Raw genomic sequence first — 23,398 nt, 5'->3', positions numbered from 1 at the left:
CTTTAATTCTTTTTCTTTTTTTGGCCCTTTGCTCCGTCTTAACGGTTGAGGCATTCTTCTTCTCTTCTTCCGGCGCTCTGGCTCATTAGCATATATTTATGAGTTTGTTTTGCCTGGCGAACAACACAACTCCCAGCCGCCGAAAAGCCAAGCCGAGCGAGAACGAAGTGCCCGCCGACGATCGTCGTATTGTATCATGCTCCAAGTTTTCCACGATTTTCACATTTCATTCGCAAAAGCCGTCGCGAGTGGTTGTGTGGCTCCCCATTTGCGTCGGGCTTTTCTTCGTTCTGGTGAATCCTTTGAAAAGTCATCGATCACATTAACCTCCGGCCAGAATTTAGTGCTTTAAACAGTCCAAAACGCTCACTTATTTTCGGTGTGATTTATGGATTTGAATGGCGTAGTTAAATATATATAACATTAATTTCGGATATGAACCAGAAGAGCGTTATGCTCCACAGCCGATGATCTATATGGAAGCCGGGGCCGTGTGTGTGCGTGTGTGTTGTATGCTGCTTAATTGTTCGCTGGCGTTTAAATAAAAATAAGTGCGTTTAAATGTGCAAAACAAAAGACTGGCATTATTATACTATACATATTATATATTGGCGATCAGCTAGAGCAGCGCAGTAAATAAAGTGCCTTTTCAAGCACCATTTCAGCCTTATCTCGAGTGCTACGGATCAATAAGGAAGAACTTAGGCAACAAACTGCGGTAAAAATATAGTAAACTAGGGCAGAGGGAGAGTGGAGAGGAGAGAATAAAAGCCAAAGTGGCCCAAACAACAAATGACTCGTAATGCAATGCCTGGGCAATTAATTAGTGCATAAACAGTTAAATTAACTGTCGGTGCAACACGCGCATTCACTTTTCTCACTCTCTATATACAACTACTATATATCTCGAGAAATCGGGTTTGGGAGTCTACTAGCGTTAGCAAAATGTAACTGCACACACAAGAAGCCACAAATTATGACGCAAAATACCGAATTCGGTATAGCGCACCCCGAGGAATAAAAATATTTGCAATTTATGCAACAATCGTCGCATTGCCTGGCTGTTGCAGCAACAAAAAAAATAGCGATTAGCTTCGAGCATTACAACAATACAGCCAGAAAAATCATAGCAAATCGCAGCTCACTTCTGTTGTCACCGTCAAACGCATCGTTATGAGTGTCGCCGCCTCAGCAATTGGGCATTGTCGTTTGGCTTTAATCGTTTTGACCACCTTGTGGCTGCTAATCGATGCGGACGCCTACGCTTCTGCCACTCGGCCAAAATCCGTCAACATCGAGCTGCGACGCAAGAGGAGCTTACATTACAATGGCATTGAGGTGAGTCCCGATATCAATCAAAACTTGAACATGGCCATAGAGCTTTGTAATTTTAATTGACAATTGCAGCGGGGGCTTTGATTTTGTGGGAAACAAGAAAGACATTATGTCAAAATATTAATGTTAATCATAAACTACTTATTAAGAAGTGGAAATGTTATTTTTTTTTAATTCTTACTGAATTAAATAAACCTTAATATTAGTTAGAAACTTTTCTAATAATCATAACTTTATAATATTTGGGTCTTTTATAAAGAAATAAATAAATAAATATACAAATTTCTCCCAAGTAAATATTAATATTAAATATATTTAATGTATAAATATTCTTACTGCATTCTTCTTAAATAAGAAATGTCTCATAAGATATTTTTTTAAACACCTAATGCCATGGAGGTGACTACCATTATCAATCAATAGTTGTTCTTGGCCTCATTGTCGCGCGATATGTGATATATCTTTGTGAGCTTACACTGAAACACAAGGTTTAAAATTGGACAAAATAAATGTAAACTAAGAAAAGCTTATAGAATATGTTTAATGTGATTTTGTTATCCTCTAAACTATTTAATTTAAAAATATGTTAATGATAGAAAACATGATGTTTGTTTTAACAATATGTTATTTTTATTGCAATTTTCTATTAAGAGGCATTTAAAACCAGAATATAAAATTGATACAAAGGTATATACTCTTTTTATTTAAAATGTTAAAAATTCTTAAAATATAGAATACATTATTTTAAATTAAAAAAATCTATAATTCCATAAACATATATAATTAAATCTGCAAACAATATTCTTTAAATCACTTTCTGACTCTTCTGTAAATTGTAGATTTTTATATTTCCTCTTTAATTTTCCCAGTGAATTCCAAGGAAGTGATTGTCGATATAAATCAATTAAGAAAATCAATAAACAATAGTGTCCAAGTGTAGACGTTCTTGAAAGTCATACGCTTAACCCATATAGCGAAAACAGGTGATCATCGTCCAGCCACACATCATGCTTCAGGTGACAATAAAGAAGCTAAAAAATCGCCATGTAGACAGAACATGGACACGAAAAAAAAAAAGAAAATACATTGTCTCTGACTCAACTTGGGTTTTGCCAAGCTAAGCAAAAAATATAGCTGAAGTTCCGGGGCAAAATCGGGGGTTATGTGTAGAACAGAGAGGCGTTGAATGACCTCTGCAGAATTGGGCGGCTTGGAAAACGTTTTCGTAATTTGAGACCGGCAACCTAATAAACATAAACCAGGCGACAGCATGTCGAATTACACATGTCTTTTCCTTAAATTGCCCCTCCCGTTATAGCTCCTATATATATATATTTTATTTATATATATTTTTTATGCTTCCAAATCGAGTCTGAGCAGGCGTCGCAGCGTCTTCTTGGAGGAATGTAACACATGATTACGGGGAATTGAAAACAATCTGTACACCAGCTGGCGACTGCAGCTGCCTCGAAATCCCACTGGATTCTCAGCTGGGAAGTAACAAAAAAATAGGGAGTCCAGTTTTGTGTTTTTGTTAGCCAAGTTATTGACCCTTTAGAATCGTTGGCTCGGTTACGCTGTTGATTATGTGATTTTCCCCCCACTTACGGGTGCTCCTTTTAGCCGCCTGCAAAATTGGCCCGAAGACAATTTTCTGTGATATAATTTCCACGTGTTTGTTTCTAGTTTTCGCTATTTTTTCCCCCCTTTTATTTTTCTTTCTGGCTCTTCTTTTATTTATTTTTTTTATTTTTTGCGCTCATTGTGCCCACGGGTCACGCAAAATTTCATCACATAATCAGCGCCGCGCCGCTCGGTGGGGACGATTAGAGTGAGCATATATGCCTGCATTTTCCACTCCGCTTTTCTCCACCCCCGTTTTTACCGCCTCTGTTTTTGTCACAGGTTATTGTTGCTTTCCGTGCTTTTCCGGGGCTTTTCATGTTGATTTGGTCCTATTATGCTGTTGCCCTTGCAGCCAATTAGTGTCCATTTCATTGAGCATTGTTTGCCATTCGATAAAGTTCAGCGACAAAGTTTTGTAAGACCGGAGATCGGGAAATGTTATAGCAAGGGGTTCATTGCTGTAATCTTTAGGAACTAGGTATTTGTACTTTGAAAAACATATTTGTTGCAGCACTTAAGTTGAGTCAATAATAAACAAGACATAAAACTACACTGGGAAAGTTTAAATATTTATAATAAACTTTGGAAATCGGTTTACGTTGTAGAACATTTTATTAATATTATTATATACTCATATGGTTGCTGCTTTCCAGAAGGCTTAACATGAACTACAGGACTTAAAGCTTTAAAAAAATGTAATTATTTTTATACCCTTTCAGGGTATTATAATTTCAGTCAGAAGTTTGCAACGCAGTGAAGGAGACGTTTCCGACCCTATAAACCATATATATTCTTGATCAGCATCAATAGGGGAATCTTTCTAGATATGTCAGGAAGAAATCGATTTTTTGGCCATTTTTGAGAAATTTTATAAGGGGTTACATCTTTAAAATTTTTGATTTTGATAAAAAAATTGAATTTTCAAAATTTTTGAATGAAGTATGCAGATTTATTAACTGTACAAAATCTTGCACAGAACAGTTTTCCGATTTAAAATTAATGCTCTTTTGGCCGAGTTATGATATTTTTAATTTAAAAAAAATCAATAAATTTTTTAATATAAAAAATCCGATTTTATAATACAAAATAATATTTTTCTAAGTCAAGGAATCATTTCCGACCCCATAAACCATATATATTCTTGATCAGCATCAACAGGGGAATCTTTCTAGACATGTCCTGAAGAAATCGATTTTTTGGCCATTTATGCGAAATTTGATAAGGGGTTACATCATTAAAATTAGCAAAAATGGCCAAAAATTTTGATTTCTTAAAATTTTAAATTTGGTATGCAGTGTTTTTAAATTAATAAAAACTAACACAAAACTGCTTTCCGAATCGAAATTAGTGAATTTTTGGCTTAGTTATGATATATTTTAATTGTTACCTGCAAGTGTATACAAACCTTGGCTGGCCAAAGTTAGCTTTCTTTCTTGTTAAAGTATATTTTATAACATCATATATTTTATAACATGAAAATGAAACATCATTTCAAGTTCACCATTTAAAGGTTCAAGTAATAAAGTTTTTTGTGAGTTTGTTTTTCTTGGCTGAGGTCACTTATTTAAACCTCTTGAGATCATTAAAAACCTTTAATACATATACCACCTAAAATATCCACTTTATAATAGCTTTATCCCCCACAAAACTAAAATCAAATTAAGCCAAAAATCATTCTTTAAAATTGAAATTAAAATTCCTTAGCGCTAAACGACCAGACACGCCCATTTTTTACACAAAAACTTACAATGTTGGTAATAAACATCAGCCACAACGGCAATTTGTAACACCTTCTCCTCGCGAGAGGCGGAGTTTCGATCCGAAAAGCCGAAACGCTCTTCACGCTTCGACGGCTTCAAGCGCGCTTTTCCACCAAATAGAAAAAGCCAAATAAAACCAAATGAAAACTGTTACAACAAATTAAATTAAATAATCGCACAAATAGGCGCACACGCACCACAGATACTATATGGTTCCAGGTCTGGTTTAGTATTTACATATATAAGCCAAGTTGTGGTGTTGCATCAACCTTTCCACTGATGACCCCGGCACCGCAGCAACAGATGTTTGAAGTTGTCTAATTGGGGTTTTCTTTTGAGCTACAAATTTTCCATTGTGTCTGAGTGAAAGTATTTTATTTTTGTTTCTTACTTTTGAGGAAAATAATAAAAAAAAACCCTTCTCTGTGGGTGCTCGCATCTGTTTTGGTCTGTTTAACGCTTTGCTGGCCATGTTACACTTTCCGCTTTGCATATTAAGCCCTCTGTCTATCTGTGCTCTTTCTCTTTTCATATATATCCCCCATTATCCCCACTGCAGCTGGACGAGAATGCTCTACTGGGCGAGCTGAGGGAACACGAGAGGGCCCTGATCTTTGGCTCACGATCTAGGGGAGAGGGTAAGTGTTGGCCCGCCGGGCACTGACTTGTAAAGATTCTTAACTGTGACCCATAAAACTAGATTTTGAGGGCGGGTAATGCACAGGGAAAAATATAAAGTGTAATTTATAAAATAAAATACATAGTTTTGTAAAAAAAAGTTCAGTCTTTGTATTTTAATTTTTTGTTTTAAGCACATTTTCCCTCAGTGCTGTTTGAAGTCTTTTAGCCATGACCCATAACCAAAACTGCAACGTGTCATTAGGCTGGCAGCCCCCAAAAAAAAACTTCAACAACTGCAATCAATGAATGTTAAACTTGAACTGTTAACTTGAAGGTGTTTTTGGGGGAGACGGCAAAGAGGGTGCTGAGTTTCCCAGGGAGCAAAGGGGCGTGGAAATCTGCACAGTTGTTGGCATTGATTCATGGCAGGCATTTATGTTGTTTGTTTACCTGGCAGCACTCGAATTTAAGCTCGTGCACTTGGCACAGCAGGAGGAGCATACACCGGAGGAGAATGACCAGGAGGGTAACCCCCCAAGAGGACGTCAGCGCCGCAGCTTGCCAGCAGAACAACAAGGTGAATGAAAAAAAAATAACACAAGTGCCAATACCGAATCCGTATTAGAATTTAAATCGAAATCCAGATCCAGAGAGCGCGAAATCCACATCTGCCAGCAGCAGTTCGTGCTGCTCCAGTTGCGGTCATTATTATGCGCAAATGTTTAATTAATTCAAATGCATTCGACAGACGATGATGATGATGATGACTCCGAGGCAGTGGAGGCCAGGTTGCAGCTGCACCAGTCGCCGCAGCTGATTGACGACGCCTTCATCTTCATCCGGCGCACCGAAAATGGGACACAGTTTGTGGATCATTCGCCGCAGCTGCTCAAGCGCCTGGAGCAATGCTTCTACCGGAGTCCAGCAGCTGCTCTGGATCTCTGCGAGCCGGGAAGTGTGGTGTGTGCTGGGTTTTCCCTTATCCTCAACATTTAATAATATTTTTCACGCCTTGACTCCCTATAGCGTGGCGTGTTCCAGCAGAATGCCAGCGACTTTTTGATCCAACCGCTTCCCTCGCGCTTCGGCAGCGGCGCCCATGTGCTTTACGAGGCGCGGGTGGACAGGAGCGGCTCTGGTGGGGTGTCGTCAAGGCGGATTAATGACGGGACGCCGCCACCGTTAGACAGTCAGTTGCAGTTCGAGCCCGATGCGGAGGAGTTCAACGAACCGAGGAGGCGTCTGCGAGCACAGACGCCGCTGAGATTGCGCTTTCAGCCACGACACCATCATCCGCATCATAATCATCATCACCACTCGGAGTCAAGGCATCGGAGGAGGACGCGTCGGTACATAGGGAATCCACCGCGCTCCCGCTGGTCGGATATTCCGGATGAGCTCTTCATCGAAACGGCCATCTTCGTGGACAGCGATCTCTATGCGCACATGCAGCACAATTTTCCCACCGACACGGAAGGCAAAGTGATTAGCTTTGTCCTGGCCATGATCAATGGAGTGCAGCTACTCTACCACCATCCCACGCTGGGTCGTCGCATCAACTTTGTGCTAAAACGCCTGGAAATATGGAAACCAAGGGATCCACCGGGATTATCTCGCTCCAGGGATGTGGACAAATATTTGAATACCTTTTGCAAGTGGCAGGAGAAAATGAATCCCTACTCCGATGCCGATCCCTTGCATTATGATCATGCTCTGGTCCTCACCGGAATGGATCTGGTGACCTTTGAAAACGGCAAAGCCAATAGCCAAGTGGTGGGCATGGCCACAGTCAATGGCATGTGCACCTCGATTTACTCCTGCACGATCAACGAAGCCAAGCACTTTGAGAGCGTCTTTGTGGTGGCCCACGAAATTGGACACAAGTAAGATATGAAGGATTTCTGGAGAAGATCTTATTAATTATTGCTTCTTTTTTAGCTTGGGCATGAGACACGATGCCAAGGAGATCAGCTGCGATCCCACCATGCATATTATGTCGCCCAAATTGGGCAGTGGCAAGGTCACCTGGTCCAAATGCTCAAGGACTTATTTGGAGGACTTTCTTCAGTGAGTATAAAGGATCTAATATTAAGCTAAAAAAATATCAAATTAATATTTATTTACAGGGATCCCCAGGCTGAGTGCCTCTTTGATCGCGGTCAGTTTGTGGCCAACTTGGATCATTCTGCTGGTGGAATCCTACCAGGTGAACGCTTCAATGCCAATCAGCAGTGTATGCTACGTTTTGGCAAGGACTTTAAGCAGGCCAGCAGTCAAAGCAGGATGGAGATATGTAGAGATCTGCACTGCCGGCAGGATGGATTGCCTTGGACCTCGCATCCGGCACTGGAGGGCACCGAGTGTGGGGATAATATGGTAGGTCATGGTGTTACCCAAGTTATAAGACATCCTTATCAACTTCTTTTCTTTAGTGGTGTCGTGGCGGTACCTGCGAGGCTCGCTCCCGCAAATCCTGGACTCACGAGAACGTGGCCGAGCCCACGCACGAGAAGATCATCCGGCATGATCCTAACAGGATACCATCGCTGCTGCATGAATATAATCCGCTGGGAAACGAGCTGCCTGGATTACCTTCAAACTGGGGCGAATGGAGCGAGCCGAGTGCCTGTGAGTCGAGTTGCTTGTACGGCCAGTCTCATCGCCTTCTGGAGGGCAGCACTGGACTAAGGACCTTTAACCGCAGTTGCTTGAATTTCCCATCTCGCTGCATGGGAAGGGATCTAAAGTTTGTGACCTGTCCCTCGGCCCAGTGCCACAAGGTGCCGCTCCAGACAATCGGGGACTTTGCCACTAGGGTGTGCCTGCAGGCGAGGAAATCCGATCCGGAGCTCACCGGCGAGGGTCAGCAGCTGAGCACTACGCTGGAGGAGTCATGCAAAATCTTCTGCCGCACCAGGAGCAATGGCACCAAGTCGCGCCGCTGGATCTTTCCCGATGGCACATCCTGTCGGTCGAAGCAACACAAACCGGAGGATATTACCTATTGCATTGCTGGGCGTTGTGAGCGCTTTTCCTGCGACAACTCCACCTCGAATTTCTTCAAAATGGACAGTGACTTTTGCGAGAGGAAGTCTGGGCGTCCGGTAAGGGATTCCTCGGATCAGGAGAGCAGGCAGGAGACCACCAACAAGCGGTATGCAGAGCGGCAGCAGGGAATCACGCCAAGAAGTCCACATGAGAATGGTAAGGAGATTTGAAGGAACTTCCAATGATGATTCATCGTTTCCTATCTGTAATCCCACAGAGGTATCAAAGGGCATTCCTCGTGGCAACCACATCAGTGCACCACCTGCGCCTTATAAGCGAAGGCCCTACCCAAAGCCTTATCCTCCGGAGATCTCCCGACCTCCGCCGCCTGCCTCCGCCTCGCTGATCGCCATCGATCGCAGCTCCTCACAGGAGTCCGAGTGGATGGGGCATCCTGGCTGCCACTCCAACTGCATGACCGACTCAAAGGGCGTCCAGGGAGTCACCTCGCGGCTGACGGGCGTGGAGAGCATTCGTCTGTGCTCATACCGTGTCCAACCCTGTGAGCGTCTGCAGACGGCGGCAGAGTTTGCTGAGCAGACCTGCGCTCGCTACCGCTCCAAGGTGCGGGGCTTATCGGGACGCGGGGCCCAGATCTGGCCCAGCATCGATGAACCGGATCGTAGCTGCCGGGTGGGCTGTCAGGACGAGTACATCAAGTATCGCTACTACCTGGTCAATGGCCGGAATGGACAGTTTCCGCTGGGCACGCGCTGTTCTCAGGTGGGCAAGCGATATTGCGTATACGGCAGGTGTCTGGAGTTTGGCGATGATGATCTGCCCCTGGAGAAGACCCACATTAGCTTGGGTCGCTTAAGGTCTCGAAGGAGAAGGAGCATGGCCTTTAATGATATATTAAACATAACGCAGAACCTTGAAGAAACACATTTAGGTGGGTTTTTGTAATATATATTGGTTTTATATATACTTTTATTATTTCTTTTATTTATTTCCATGTACTCTTTAGATATTTTTGATGAAAACAACGAATTCACCCCACCCATACACGTCTCCGCAGACGAACTGAGTAGCAACAGCCAATAGCCCATTAGCTTCCTGGCCACAATTCCCTTAGTCGATTAAGTTCTAAGTTATAGATTAAGTTCAAGGCTGCCCCGAAAAAAAACTGCCGGAGAAATATACATAAACGATATAATTATTGAAGCAGCATTTTTATATTCTCTTTTACAGATATATTATATACTTATATACTTTTTTTTAAGCCTAATTAAGGAAAAGGAAACCTGAAAGGTTATTCCTTTATTACTTAACCATTTTCCTTGAGCTTTTTTGAGGAAATTGCCAATTAAATTAGTTGCAAAAACCCACTGACAGTTAATGATAGTAAAATTGAAAATTCCTTGACGAGGAGGAGTCCCGCCTCACTTTATTTTTCAATATTGGCTACACACTCGAGGTGGCTCTCCGCCCATTTGTAATATTTCTGTGTGGGTTTTCCTCCTCTTTTTTTTGGCGTTCGCATGCAAACGATGGCAGCAATTACCAATACTCGATACCGAAAAAAAGGGTAACAGCAATCGCCCAAACATTCGCCCACAAACACAGAGGTCCTGGGGCCGTTGGTGTGCGTGAAGGAAAAAATTAGATAAAACACCTACGAAACGCTGAATATGCCACAGTCTGCAAGGAAAGCGCGCGTCGTGCAAATCGAAACGAAACGAAAAACAAAGCCCCGAAAAAAACGCAGGAAAAAGGAAAAGCTGAAAGCGGAAAGCGACGGCAAATCGGAGAGTCGGAAAAATCGGAAACGTTGAACAAAAAACTAGTGAAGTGTATGCAAGCAAGGCTGTGATTTGTGACTCAAGTGTGGAGTGTGAGGCAGCAGGGTCAAGACATATCCTTCCGGTCACGTCCTGTCAAGTTCAATGCACCAGCACCAGACAGGTGCACTTAGGGGGAAAAAAGCAAAGCCCCAAAGCTTATGAATAATTCATAGATGGTTTATAAAGACCGCCGTAAAGTGCCATCCAGTTGCCTAATTGGAGACAAATATATGCATGACCACTTTTTAACCTCAGACTAAGTGGCACTGACATTTTCATGCCTCCTTCGGGCACAATTAAAATTTAGGTCAATTCGAAGCCTAATTTTGGGGGGACATCAGGAGTTGCCAAAAAACCTTGGAAGCCACTCACGCAGCTCCCTGGGGAAACTGTGTCAAGTTGGTCTTTAAATTTTGACCACACGCAAGTGCGTACGGCCATTACTCATCCATCGAGGAGCACGTGCTGTCTTTGTCCCGTCAGGACCTTGGGGCAGGACCCTTTGACCTGTTCTTTTATACAAATTTCCATACCCTCCTCCTTCCTGCCCCCATTTCGAAGTCGAAAAATCGATTCACAGCTAATTGGTTTGTTTTCAACGCGTTTCTGCTCGCCCTTTTACTAGTTTTGTTTTCCAGTTTTTGGGCACCTGTCCTGCAGCAGGCCATGTCCTGTCCAACAAAACAAGCCGAGTGCATTAGATGTCGTGGCCAATTGTAAAATAAATAAATAAAACATAAAACTCACATGTGAGAGGCCCAGCAGCGGTGACTCTCGGAACGCCCCCAAGCCAGGTTCTATTTTGTGTTGTTCCATTTTTCCTTCGGTTTTCCCCAACCCGCCTGATTTCCCGCATTTCCCATTGAGTATGCATACACGCAAGGACCTGACCAGTTGACCAGTTGAGCAGCTGAGCAGGTGCAGTTGTCAGTCAGTTCAGACGTCGTTGAACTTGCCAGGACAACGGTTTAGCCCAGCGCTTCAGTTTTTGAATTTTCATTTAAGGATTTTCCATTCTAAAAAGGATTTTCCAGTGCCAAGTGAACAAAGCTAACACATGAATCGCGACTGGGGGGATGTGCAGAGTCGCGGACTCTAAGAGTTTCCCCGAAAATAAAAAACAAAAAAAAATATATCAAGGCAAAAAAGAAGGAATAGCGATGCCGCCGAAACGCCGAAGAAGGTTCCAGGGACTCTACTACCATTCATCGCCGCCAAAAGGTGAGTGATACATATTCATATTCATATATTCATTCATCCTAATTGAGGGAAATTGTGGTGACAACACGCCAAGGGAAAAGCTATAAGGGTTTCCCCCTTTTTTTTATGTATTTTGTTGGCCAAAATTTGCATATTGCGTGCCGTTAAGGGTGTCAGCTCAACAAGTTACAATATGAGGGGAGTCGGAGTCGTGGTGCGATTGCCACATTAAGTGGCAAACACTAATGCGCCATTTCCGTGGCAATTTCGAGCGCTTTTTATTGCCACTCAATCGTCGTGTGTGTGAGTTTGAGTGTGTGTTATGGAATGGAAATTTAATGATTCACCTCGGCCACCTAATTTACATGTCACTACCTCAACTGCTTTCGTCCTGCGGCGGCCAGTAAGTATGTCCTGCCAGCACAAATTCCTCGAGGTGTGAGGCCCAAGAATAGCTGGGGTGAAGACCTTGACACATAAGGTAGGTGGGGGTGTCAAAAGGTTCAAGAAAAAAGAGCAAATGGGAACTATTTCCATATGTCACAAGGGAATTTGCCTAGGAGAAGTTCAGGTGATAGGTTGTATACCTAAGCTGGAGTATTGCAAGTATGCTGGTAATGGGAATTCTAGTTACCTATTTCTAGATGTCAGAAGGAATTCTCAGTGGCGGAAGACCTAAGGATAATTTCCTTCTACGAAGTTGGAGTTTTTCATGGAGAACCCTAAAACACATCTAGATAATTTAAAGGAATTTAGGGAGAATAGTTCTAACTAAGAATTTCTTTTTAAAGGAAAATATATTCTTTGGACAGAACAAGTTTAGTTTCAAGTACAATAATACAGCGAGGTTCTTCGCTATTATGCTTTTTATTATTATAACTTCCTCATTGTCAAAATAAATCAAGAATTATTTAATTTTTAAATTTAATGTGCTTATTAAATAAAATAAAATAGAAAGTAGCACAGTAAAGCTTTCAGAATGATAAATTTTGGTTTTGGCTTATTTATGATCGATTTCAAAATAGGTTTTCTGAGACAATTACAAACTGGGAGGTATTCAAGCTTCGGCTTAGTAGTAGTCTTTTTTATGGCTTAACTATAATATTTCTATGAATATTATTAATCTTTTTTCAACGTATTACTTACATTTTAATTCTGTTAAGGCGTTGTAATATTTATATAAAATTAAGCCCCAAGAATTACTATTTCTCAATTTATTACTTACATAGAAACCAGCTCATGATCGTGGAAAATAAGTTTATTTCTTCCGCACAGTAAAATAATTCAACTATTCAAAAGTAAAACCTAAAAGTGTGCTATAAAAATACCTTAAAAATGCTTCCCCGCGGAATGGTAATCAACTTCGAAATCAGCCAAATGGAAATTCTATTTCCACATATTTGTTTTGGCTAGAAGCTCTAATGAAAACGTTGACTTTCGGCTTTATATAACACACACCGGCACATACATCCACACTCCTGGGGGTTATTTATTCATGTCAGAAGTTGGAAGACCGCGAACAGGACGCAATTATTCCCTCTGCCCTCTGTAGGTCTCCTTTGCTGCTTTCTGACCACAACACAGACCCGAATTCAACACCTTTCGATTTCGACCTGGCCAAGAATTAGTTTGCCAACGCGGCTCAAGCTGGCCAGACGCAAGAACAACAGGCATTAGGAAACGAAATTGTGACAGAGCAAAGCAATCGGGGAAAGTGAGTTGGCTGCAAGCAGGCGAAGATTTTACTAGCTCTGGGAAACTGTCACAAAATCACAACTCACAACTCCATATTTATTCGCAAACTCTATATAACTATATATATTTCTGTAAGCCCCAAAACCCGATTATATTGCAGTCATGCCGATGAATGGACAGGCAGGCGGACAAAATGGACGCAAGCGTCGCGATAATGAAGGTGCGTATTACAAAATTCGGAATGGGACGGCAGCCGGCTGCAGTTCCTCCGCCAACCATACCCGTTCCAGCTGTTTGTTTTCCAAATGCTGCACTAAATGATTCAGTAGTGGGCGGTGGCAACTTTTTAGCCTTCTGTGGATAAAAGTTTAAGGCCTTCGTCGACCTTGAAGCATTTCAAGTTGGCAAAAAAAAGAAAGTTTCGCCGGCGGAAATTGTCTCAAGTTTCCACTAATGCCACTTTAAGCGAGAGGGCCCGAAGTCACAGAACTTGAACATTCATTGCATTTATTTTCGTTTTAATTTAGTTTTCAGTTCTTGGGCTTCTTGGGGCTCCTTTGGCTTCACTTTCCTTTTTTCGGCAAATTGCATGCAGACACGAACGAGGGCGCGAATGAAATGGAAATCGCAATAAGTTTAGGGATTGAAATCGAGAAGGGCACTGGGGGAATCGGTGCTGGGATCAGGGGCGGGGCCGGCTCGAAATTAATTTGCACATTTTCAATTTCCCATTTTGTCGGCTAATAGATTTCTCGGTGAAGCTATCCACCATTCGGATCTGGATGCACGAGAAGGACATCGGCAAGCTCACTCGCATTTTGTGGGCGGGCCAAGGGAATCGCCTCAGCCAGCAGGCCAGCAACAATGGGCGGGTGAAGCGCTTCCTGGCCGCCGTTCCCCATGTCATGGTAAGGAAAAACCCCTTTATCCCAACCCCCGGCGGGAGGAAGTTTCATTTTACCCCCACCCAATCGTAGAATGCCATCAAGGATCTGCATCAGGCTGTCATAGATAACAATCTGGAGAATGTGCAGTCGCTTTTGGAGCCACCGGTGCCTAGTGCCTTGGTCACCTGCAAGGATGGCAACGGCCTCAATGTGATTCACAAGGCCGCTGGCCTGGGACACACCAAGATCCTGGAGTATCTGGTGGGCATTTGGCCGGAGGGTGCCCACGAGACGGACATCACAGGCAAGACATCGCTCCACTGGGCCGCCAGTGCCAAGAACAACATGCGATGCTACACCCTGCTCACCCAAGCGGGTTGCGATGAGGAGGCCGTGGACTATGTGAGTGGGGGAGTCTCTAGAGAATATTTTTGGGTTTGAGTATCAGTATCTCTATCCTTTATGACCGACCTTGGTCAAGCTCAGAAGCCTTGACCACCTTCTTGGAAGGCATATGTTAGTGCAAGTAATAATACACCTTATCTATTATTAAGGCATAGCTAGCTGACCTCTAAATACATATTTACACATAACAAATAACCTTCTTGGTCAAAAACCTACTATTAGCCCTTTTTGTTTGGGGTTTTTGAGGAAGCCAAGGATATCTCTTACTTTACCTTATTAGATAGAGTTTTTAGTAGCTCCTCTTGCCCTCGAATCGATGGGGAATAAGTGTTCTTGGACGGCAATTAAAATGATTCATTGCGGCAATTTCAGAAAATGAAGACACCTTCATACTATCGCCACAAGCCGCACGAAATCGAGCGGGCCTTCCTGGTTTATGTGCCGGATGCGCCGCGTGTCTCACCCGACAGCGTCACCGATTGGGAGGCCTTGAGTGATGAGGCTGGCGGTGACAGTGTCGCGGGCGGGGATTCCAGCTCCAAGGTGACTATACGATTGGGTTTGGGGACTCCCCCAACTTAATTGCTGGCACTTATATTCTCCCCCAGAAACTGGACATGAAGGCGGCGCCGATGGGGAATGGTCGCAAATCGCTGGACGACAGCCTTGAGAACACCTCGGAGCTGGACACCAACGATGGGTAAGTTGGGGAGAAGCTTCATGGGTCTTAGACCCGAGGCTTGGCTTAAGTTTGGCTGCCGCCTGCGCTTCTGCCTCTTTTTTTGAGTTGTATGTGTGTCTCTCGGTGGTGTTTTGTTTATTTTTTGTTTTGGGTGGCATGGCTTTTTGAGAGAGAATCTTTTGCATTTTGAAATCGCAGTACGAGTGCCAATGAGGATGACGATCTGTCCAAGGCGGATGCAGAGCCGGAAGTGGAGGCCATTGCTTCGCCATTGCAGCGCCGACCGGAAACGCCGGGCACCTTCAACACGATCAATGGCAACGGCAATGGCGATCACGATGGCGATGACAGCAGCGAGGCGGAGGTAAGTCGTGCTGCCTTTTTGCTCAATTACCCACCTCCTTCCCTCCCCCCCCAAAACTTTCTTTTCGCTTTCGATGGTTTAGCTTTGGCTTGCTTGCACTCTTCCGTAGGAGGCTTTCGGTGTTTTGCATAAATTAATGAATTAATTAAATAATTAAATAGCTTTTTCGGTGGGCTGGAGACTCTGTGAAAGTAAGCCATTGTCGGCTCTCGCTTTTCCCCCCTATCTCTCTAACTCTCTCTCGCTCGGCACTGTGCGCTTTTTGTTTAGAAATCCTTTCTACCCTGCTGTATATAGGCTGAGATCGAAGGAACGTAGAAAGAAACTGTTGAAACACTTTTGGAAAGCAATCAGTCGACAATTGTTTACTTTTACAGAATATTGCAAGAGCTATAAGCGCAGACGAAGGCGAAGGCGAAGTGGCTGAGGAGAACGGAGGCGAAGATGCAGCGATCCTGGAGAATGGCAATGGTCACGAGGCGGAAGTGGAGCAGAATAAGGAGGAGTCTCAGGCAGAGGAGGATGAGTTGCCAACTGAAGAGCAACCCGAAGAGTCGGCTACAGAGAGTGAGATAGAAGGAAACAAAAAGACTGAAGTTGAACAGGAACCGGAAGTGGAGCTAGAAGAGGCTGCTCAGGAGAAGCCTGCGGAGGATCAGGATGAGGAGGAACCCGAGGAACCCGAGGAACCAGAGGACGTGGCTATCGAAAGTAATGATGTGGAGACCCAAAACGAGGACGATAAAGAAAATGAAAACGATAACGAGAACGTTGATGACGACGATGAGGTACAGATGGGCGTGCTTTAAGTGTCCTCGAGCCGTGTTTTGTAGTTTTGTTCACGTTTTATATGTGCCGTACGCTCAAACCCATTTTATCCCCTCGTCAATGTGAACCTGTACCATGAGAAACTAATTAAATGAAAAAACCTTCAAAACCAAACGCAAAACCTATATATATATATATCTCAATGTCAATCAGCTGCAGCCGCAGGCACCCAAAAATTCCATTCATATCAATTTGTTTAAACACTGCAAGAGCCACAGCAAAGATCAACTAACTTCAGCCGCAACGAAACTTTAGCAATCAACTTCAACTTCAAGCAAAAAGCCCGCAACTAGTCAAATCCTGCGTATATATATATATATAGATTTATATTTTGTAAAGCAAGTGTGTTACATATTCTGCTCTGAAATATCTATATAGCCGTAGCAATTATAGTAACCAATTAAAAAATGGAATGCAAAACCTGTGCAACCTGTGTCTCTCTCTCTCTCTCTCTTGCTTATCGTTTTTTATATTCTATTGCACCCCGGAATCCGTATGTTTTCTTATCCATATCCGCATCCGTTTCCGTATCCGTTTCCGTATCCTTTTCCCTTTCAGTTTCAGTTCTCAGTGTGTGTGTTTGTATTATTATTATTGCTGTTTTAGATCGAACCAATGCCAGTGTCTGCCCCCAATTTGTGTTTATCGATTGGCTTAAATCAGCAGCTGTTTACCCGCAGATAGGCTTTATAATAATGCACTCCGACCGGCATATATTTTCACTTTCCCTCTGGTCTCTGACATTTCCAACTGGGACAAAGCGACGGCAGCGGAGCCTGAGGTCGAGTCGGGTTCGGAGCTCGGTCCTCAACTGTCAGTCGGCGGCATCCAGTTGTCGGTGGATGCGAATGGGAACTGAACATGCAAACGTCAGAAAACAGTTGCAGGCATTAGATATGTGATATTTGATATATATATATATATGAAGTAGGCAAAGTCTGCTGCAGTCCCTCGAGCGATTTGTTAGCGATAATCGAGTGCAGTGCCTGGTGGGCGGTGTTCTTTTTTATGGCAGTTGCACCAACCATTTCCCAGGCGTATGCGTAATATCGCTCACACGCCACGTGGGCCATCAAACAAGTTAATTGCCTAGAGTCCTTGACAGAACCAACAATTACAGAAGATGTATGGCTATTTTCCCATTACATTAAGTTAACTCATTTAGTAACCTGTAACAGCAGAGCCTGGCATTGTCACCTGTAGCTGCACCTATATAGTTCCCTTGTAAAAATTAATCTTTTATCCTATTTCATATATCTATGTATGTGTCTCTGCACCCTGTAGCCATGTGTCCGGCGCACTGTCCCATCATTAAAGCCATAATTGTTAAGCGTTGCAATAAATCCATACAGGATGTAATAGCTTCGGACAGCAAGGAGGGCAAACCGCTGGCGGAGGGAGGAGCAGCCGAGCCGCAGGAGGAGGATGGCAGTGAGTCCCTGACATCAGCCATGGCCATCGAGGGCTTCGTCCAGGGAGCACCCGAGGATTATACAGTTCAGTCTCAAACTGCAGTTGATGAAGTATACAATTTTCTATCTGTCACATCACCCTGTCTCTCTCTCTATCTCTCTGTTGCTGGCTCACCTGGCTTGATTTTGATTTTCGCACCTCAATTAACTCACTAATTAATGCAGACCATTGAATTTAATGATGATAATAAAATCACCCTTAATGCTTTCAATGATGCACTCGAAAGTCACGTCTATGTGTGTGTCCACATCCTGTCCTCTCATTGGAGATGTTTTGCTTTAATATCTTCCGCAGGATACACGCATCCAGGGGATCGTCGAGTCCGGCGACCTGGAGCAGCTGGCCGAGATCGTGTTGAACGGCGATGGGGGGCGCCTGATGGGGCTGAAGTCGCCGGAGCCGGAAATACAGGCCTTTCTCAACAACGTGCCCAGCTATATGGTGAGTGAACCACAAGCCAGGAAGGAAGTAGGGAAGGAAGAGCCACTTTCTGGCCCACTAATTATGGCATGCATCATACATACATTTCCCGTTCGACAGGAGAAAATCCATCGCGTGCACGACGCGGCACGTGACGGCGGCCTGCTGGCACTGCAGCAGGCACTGGATCGCCGGAAGTTTGCCATTGCAAAGGACGACATATCGCCCAACGGCTCCACGGCCCTGCACGTGGCCGTGCTCTTTGGCCACACGGGTAAGGTGTTGGCACTGCCTCTGGATTTCTATATTTATATATGATGATTGCCCTTCCGCAGACATCGTTCGGTACTTGGCCTCCCGTTTCCCGGAGACCATGACGATTACGGATAATGACGGACGCACGCCGCTTCATTACGCAGCCACAATTAAGGACAACGGTCACTTCTACCACATGCTTCTGCAAATGGGCGCCAATCCCAAATCGCTGGACAAGGTAAGTGGAGCAAGCAATTTTCCAGCAGGTGAATAAAAAATCGGGAGAAGGCTGGAGTAATTTAAAGGGACCATAGAATGTCTGAGACTAAGTGAGGCTTAATTTTAGGTTTTATTATTATTATTATGTACTATTTGTTATTTAATTATATATATTTTTATTTTTTCAAACATTTAAATATTTGAATTTGAGCGTTTGTAGCAGAAAATAACAATTAAATTAAATATAAATTCTCCTGACATATATTTTTATTATAACAATTTTTTTTCCCAGTGCCTGCAATTATTAATTTTCTAAATTTCCCAATTTAAGTCAAATAATAGTACAAGAAGACATTGTCTTATAAATAAAATAGAAGGCATCCATTCAAGAATTGAAGCTTCCCGTACCTTTAGTTGTTTTGGGAAATTAGCCAGTTGTTTCAGCATTTTAAATGACAAAACGAAAATTGTTTTTAAATTACTCACTAAACCCAAACCCGCCCTCCAATGTGGGCCAAGGCTCCGCTGGCCGCTGGCCACTGCCAGCAGTCTTGACTTTCAAATGTCTATTGCAACTACTGATGGGAATCGATAGGCCATAAATATGTGATTAGACAGAAATGAATAAAAATAACAAGATATTTAAAATTCAATAACCAAACACACGCAGCTGGGCCACTCGGCCGAGTTTTACCTGGACAGGGACAAGGCGAAAAACATACTCAACTACACCGAGCTGCTCAACATTTTCGGGGCCGAGGAACTGGAGAACCAGTTGCTCAACGACCAGGGTAAGGGGCGTGAGGCCACCTGCAGCTGTTCCAGCTTGACCGCTTCGCCCAAGCCATCCATCCATCAATCCATTCAACCCCCATTGGTCACCTATCCTATCCAAACCCTCCATTCGGGACACCCGATCCAAGCTTTAGTGGCGTTTTTGTTTTCACACTCGCTTTCGCTGGCCACCACACACGACAGCGACGAACCCACACACGCGTGCCGAAGGTAAACCGAAATAATTAAGTACATTTGTTTGCCAAGTCAAACACATCCGGAAGGGGGCGGGGTCGCTCTAGGGCTAGACAAAACTCCGCTCTATGCCGTCGAGGGCCAGTTGAACTCAGTCAGTCATCGATTTTCGGTCGCACCGTGCAGCACACGTTCTACTCGTCGTATACGTGATTCGGCTTCAAGTCCAGCACTGCGTATACGCGATTGGTTGTCCGGAAAAAACAAAAGTAAAAATAAAAACAAAAACAGAAGAAAAATGGAGGGAAATCGCAATGAATTTTTCAATGAAATCATTGGCAATATCGATGACATATTCGGTACGTAAGCTGCACATTTCCCGGCCAAGCACCTGCGCCTTTTTCTTGAGCACCACCAGCACCAGACATCCTTGAATCCTCTCATCCGTTTCTGTGTCATTTGGGGTCGGTGTTTTGTATCTGTATCCTTGTCAACGCTTTGGTGTGTCTATGCCTGTTGTGTGTGCATAAACTGATAATCCAAACTCGAAAATTGCCAACCAAATGCTGCTCCGGAATGCAGTTCCCGACGACCTGCACAGTGCTCGACGGGAGCTGCAGGATGGCGAGATATCCAGGACCTTGGAGCGTTGCTACAGCGTCATTTCGGAGTCAGGCAAGCTGCTGAGTGGCACCACGGCCTCGGCTTTGGCCCACCGGAAGCCGCTGAGTGCCTCCTCGCTGCAGCTGTCGGTGACCAGCTACCTGAGCCGCTTCCTCAAACGCGGTGTCTATGAGAAGATCAAGCGTCGCCAGACCCGACTCGATCACAATCTCTTCGATGTCCTGTGGCCCGCCATGCGGAAAACATCAAAGGCTCGCCATTTGGAGGAGGATATTAACTGCGGGATTATAGCACCTGATTTCGATGTGTTTGTGGTGTTCCAGGAGTTCCTGGTGCCGCTGCTAAAGGATATGCATTGCTTGAGCATCGATGCTGACTTTAAGCCCCAGCCTCGACTGGCTTACTTTCCAATGGACAATGGCGAGAGGCTCAACACGGCGGCTTTTGTGTTCGACGACGAGTCCCTGCTGGTTACCCGCTGTCTAGTGGAGGCCTCGAGGAATTTGGATCAACTGGAGCTGCCGTTGAACCTAACAATTGGCCAGCTAGAGCAGGCGGAACGCCTGATGATGGGCAAGATATTCACGACGAACTTTGCTGATGCCATAGGAGAATCGGACTCGGGGAACTACTATACCTTGACCGAGCTCCTGGAGACCGACTCGGAGGTGGCCATGATGCTGAGCAGCCTGGGCCTGATGATTCCCCTGCTGGACACCAAGGATCTGGTGCAGGCTGCCGAGTCCACGGCTTTCAATGGAGCCCTGTGGCCCTATGGCCGGGGAGTATTCGTTAATTCGGCCCACAACTTGGCCGTTTGGCTGAATTGCCAGGAACACTTAAGGGTGATCTCCACCACCAGCAGCAAGGATCCCGCGGACATGGGAGCTGCCTACACGAGAGTGGGCCGTGCCATAAGCTATTTGGAGACGCAGCTGCACTTCAAGGAGAGCTACCTGCTGGGGTATCTGCAGTCGAGGCCCAGCTACTTGGGCACCGGCCTCAAGATGACCGCCATTGTGAAGCTGCCGAATCTGATGAAGGAGATGGACAACCTGCGGCACCTGTGCTCCGTCCGAGGATTGAGCATGGTAACCAACCGCCTCTCGAAGCTCACCGTGCGCCTTGTAAATATGCAGAGCATGGGCGTGGTGGAGTACGTGCTGTTCCAGGACTACTGCACGGCAGTCACGAACATCCTGTCGCTGGAGAAGGACATGTCGCTGACCAACTCCAAGCACATTGCCACCATGCTGGTAAAGATCTTCAGGCGCAAGAAGAACAGCATCGTGGACCGCAATTAGGAGCAGTTCCAACTCCCTGTACATACGAAAGCAACGCCCTCAGCCTCAAACCCCAAGCCATAAATATATATATATATATCCGTATGCTAAACTCAACTCGTGTCCTCATCTTAGTTCTCCTCCGCTCATGCTGCGCTTAAACTCAATCCGCAATCGTAAGTGCCGCTTTGAGTTACACCTACCTAGTCGTATCCATATCCGTAACCGTGTCCGTATGAGTGTCTTGTCCCCAGGACTGTGATCTCGTCACAATTTCAATATGATTTGCCAAGTCTCTTGAGTTCCACCGGCATCGGCATCCTCATCTTCGTTTGTTTACTCCTTACCCGACCCCGTCCTTCTCCCCTCTCAAGGAAACGCTTGTCCTCTCGCTTTGTGTACGTAGATTTCTGGGACTCGACCCATTGAGTGTGCCTCAAGTAATCCTCGCCTTCTGGAGTGACTAATGCAGCTTGTCTTCCTCGCAGGTCAGGCGCAGCCGGTGAGCTTTCAGGCCAATCCAATCTTCAAGACGGAGCAGGGCAAATACCTGGCTGATTGTAAGTATTTTTTGGCTACAAATCTCTTTCGCAAACTAATTCTTAATATTTCTTAGCTCTCGCTGATCCTCTAATCAAGGCTCTCACCGAAATAGCCAACAAGCGGCCCCGCGACCCGGTGGCCTACCTGACCAACTACCTCCAGCACTTCATGGGCGAGCGCAAGCCAATGACCGAGGTCCAGGTCCACTCGGGAAGCAGCAAGACCAGCACGAATTCCACCTCCACCCTGGCTATGGCCAAAGCGAACAGCACCAGAAATGGTCCTGGCCCAACCAATGCCGATCTCATAGAGCTGGACGCTCGCTCCTTCGTGGAGGAGGAGGATGCCGAGGGCGCCCTGGCAGTGCAGCACTTGGAAGAGCGGGATGAACATGGCCAGAGTATGCTGCACTTTGCCTGCGCCAGATCCCATCGAAGGGGAGCTCTCTACACGCTCATCGAGGAGTCGGGCATAGATATCACCTACCGAGATGAGCTTTATAGAACAGCAAGAGATGTCTCGCTGCAGGCCAATCAGCCCAACAATGCGGCGGAGATCGATCGCTATATCCTAGCTCAGGCTGTTATTGGTAAGCTTGTTTGCTTCTTCTTTGGGTCACCTTTTATTGGGTTCTTGATTCCCCAGGCGACGTGGAACCCTTTGAGCAACTCGCCTTGCAAGGCTACGATCACATCCTGGATGTGGAAGACGAAAGCGGTCAGTCTATTATTGATGTTGTTCAGTCCCGGCAGAACGATGCCCTCTCCGAGTTCCTAGGTAATCTGCGAGGCTTGGAGGAGACCCGCGAGGAACTGCATCAAATGATCAGAGACAACAATATGGAACGTGTGATGGAACTAACTGCTGTTGCCAATGCCAAGTGGTTGGTCAAGACCAAGAACTACTATGGTAGGAACATAGTTTTTATAGGAGACTTCCTGATGATAGCTAATCTTATTCTACAGGTCGAACCGCCCTGCACATAGCGGTGCTGAAGGAGTCAGAGGAAATGGTGCAGCATCTCGTAAAGATCTGCCCTGAGACTTTGAAGATCACCGATAATGTGAGTAGTAGGAATATTACTGATACCCCTGTGATCCAACTTATCCAGCTTATCCATACCATACCCGCCAGCTGGAACGTACTGTCCTGCACTATGCCATGGGCACCAATGCTCTGGAGAGCGTCAGCCGGATTCTGATACAAAACGGAGCCAAGCGAACGGCCAAGGATCTGAAGGGAAGGCAGCCAAGCTACTACTTTATCAACAAGGCGGACATACTGCGTCTGCAGGAGGAGGAGGAGGAGAGCCGCTGAGTGAAGCAAATAAATGTTAAGTCTAGAGTACTCTAAGTCGTTATATAGTCCAATAAAGTA

General features: G+C 44.8%; 2 protein-coding genes across 4 annotated transcripts; both read left to right on the top strand.

The window, feature by feature from the left end:
* Nucleotides 1–246: 246 nt before the first annotated feature.
* On the top strand, nt 247–9,554 carry stl (stall). The gene is made up of 10 exons (XM_017168892.2): nt 247–1,338; nt 5,281–5,359; nt 5,800–5,919; nt 6,091–6,302; nt 6,369–7,225; nt 7,281–7,409; nt 7,469–7,718; nt 7,775–8,546; nt 8,608–9,282; nt 9,358–9,554. Exons 1-10 carry the CDS (start codon nt 1,174–1,176, stop codon nt 9,432–9,434), a joined length of 3,336 nt encoding a protein of 1,111 aa, XP_017024381.1. The 5' UTR covers nt 247–1,173; the 3' UTR covers nt 9,435–9,554.
* A 3,547-nt stretch (nt 9,555–13,101) lies between these two features.
* Nucleotides 13,102–23,338, top strand: LOC108076192 (arginine kinase-like). Of its 3 annotated transcripts, XM_017168923.3 has the most exons (17): nt 13,102–13,289; nt 13,817–13,977; nt 14,047–14,358; nt 14,734–14,904; nt 14,970–15,061; nt 15,242–15,407; nt 15,785–16,195; nt 17,588–17,758; nt 18,003–18,149; nt 18,249–18,402; nt 18,464–18,621; nt 19,273–19,393; nt 21,967–22,038; nt 22,095–22,610; nt 22,667–22,930; nt 22,987–23,084; nt 23,156–23,338. In XM_017168923.3, exons 1-17 carry the CDS (start codon nt 13,232–13,234, stop codon nt 23,336–23,338), a joined length of 3,255 nt encoding a protein of 1,084 aa, XP_017024412.1. In that variant the 5' UTR covers nt 13,102–13,231. The 3 variants fall into 3 exon arrangements, with proteins under 3 accessions (XP_017024412.1, XP_017024414.1, XP_017024413.1); XM_017168925.1 differs by lacking the exons at nt 13,102–13,289; nt 13,817–13,977; nt 14,047–14,358; ... (7 more) ...; nt 18,464–18,621; nt 19,273–19,393 and adding an exon at nt 19,870–19,930; XM_017168924.1 differs by lacking the exons at nt 13,102–13,289; nt 13,817–13,977; nt 14,047–14,358; ... (12 more) ...; nt 22,987–23,084; nt 23,156–23,338 and adding exons at nt 19,870–19,930; nt 20,154–21,499.
* Nucleotides 23,339–23,398: the final 60 nt, after the last annotated feature.

Source organism: Drosophila kikkawai, chromosome 2R (assembly GCF_030179895.1).
Source record: "Drosophila kikkawai strain 14028-0561.14 chromosome 2R, DkikHiC1v2, whole genome shotgun sequence".
NCBI classification, from domain to species: domain Eukaryota; kingdom Metazoa; phylum Arthropoda; class Insecta; order Diptera; family Drosophilidae; genus Drosophila; species Drosophila kikkawai.
This window is presented reverse-complemented; position numbering and strand designations above follow the sequence as displayed.

Coding starts and splice junctions, on each gene's coding strand:
- stl (XM_017168892.2), top strand. CDS start 1,174: ATGAGTGTCGCCGCCTCAGCAATTGGGCATTGTCGTTTGGCTTTAATC. Junction 7,410..7,468: donor TATTTGGAGGACTTTCTTCA/GTGAGTATAAAG, acceptor ATTTATTTACAG/GGATCCCCAGGCTGAGTGCC. Junction 8,547..8,607: donor AAGAAGTCCACATGAGAATG/GTAAGGAGATTT, acceptor GTAATCCCACAG/AGGTATCAAAGGGCATTCCT.
- LOC108076192 (XM_017168923.3), top strand. CDS start 13,232: ATGCCGATGAATGGACAGGCAGGCGGACAAAATGGACGCAAGCGTCGC. Junction 13,978..14,046: donor CCGCCGTTCCCCATGTCATG/GTAAGGAAAAAC, acceptor ACCCAATCGTAG/AATGCCATCAAGGATCTGCA. Junction 14,359..14,733: donor ATGAGGAGGCCGTGGACTAT/GTGAGTGGGGGA, acceptor CGGCAATTTCAG/AAAATGAAGACACCTTCATA.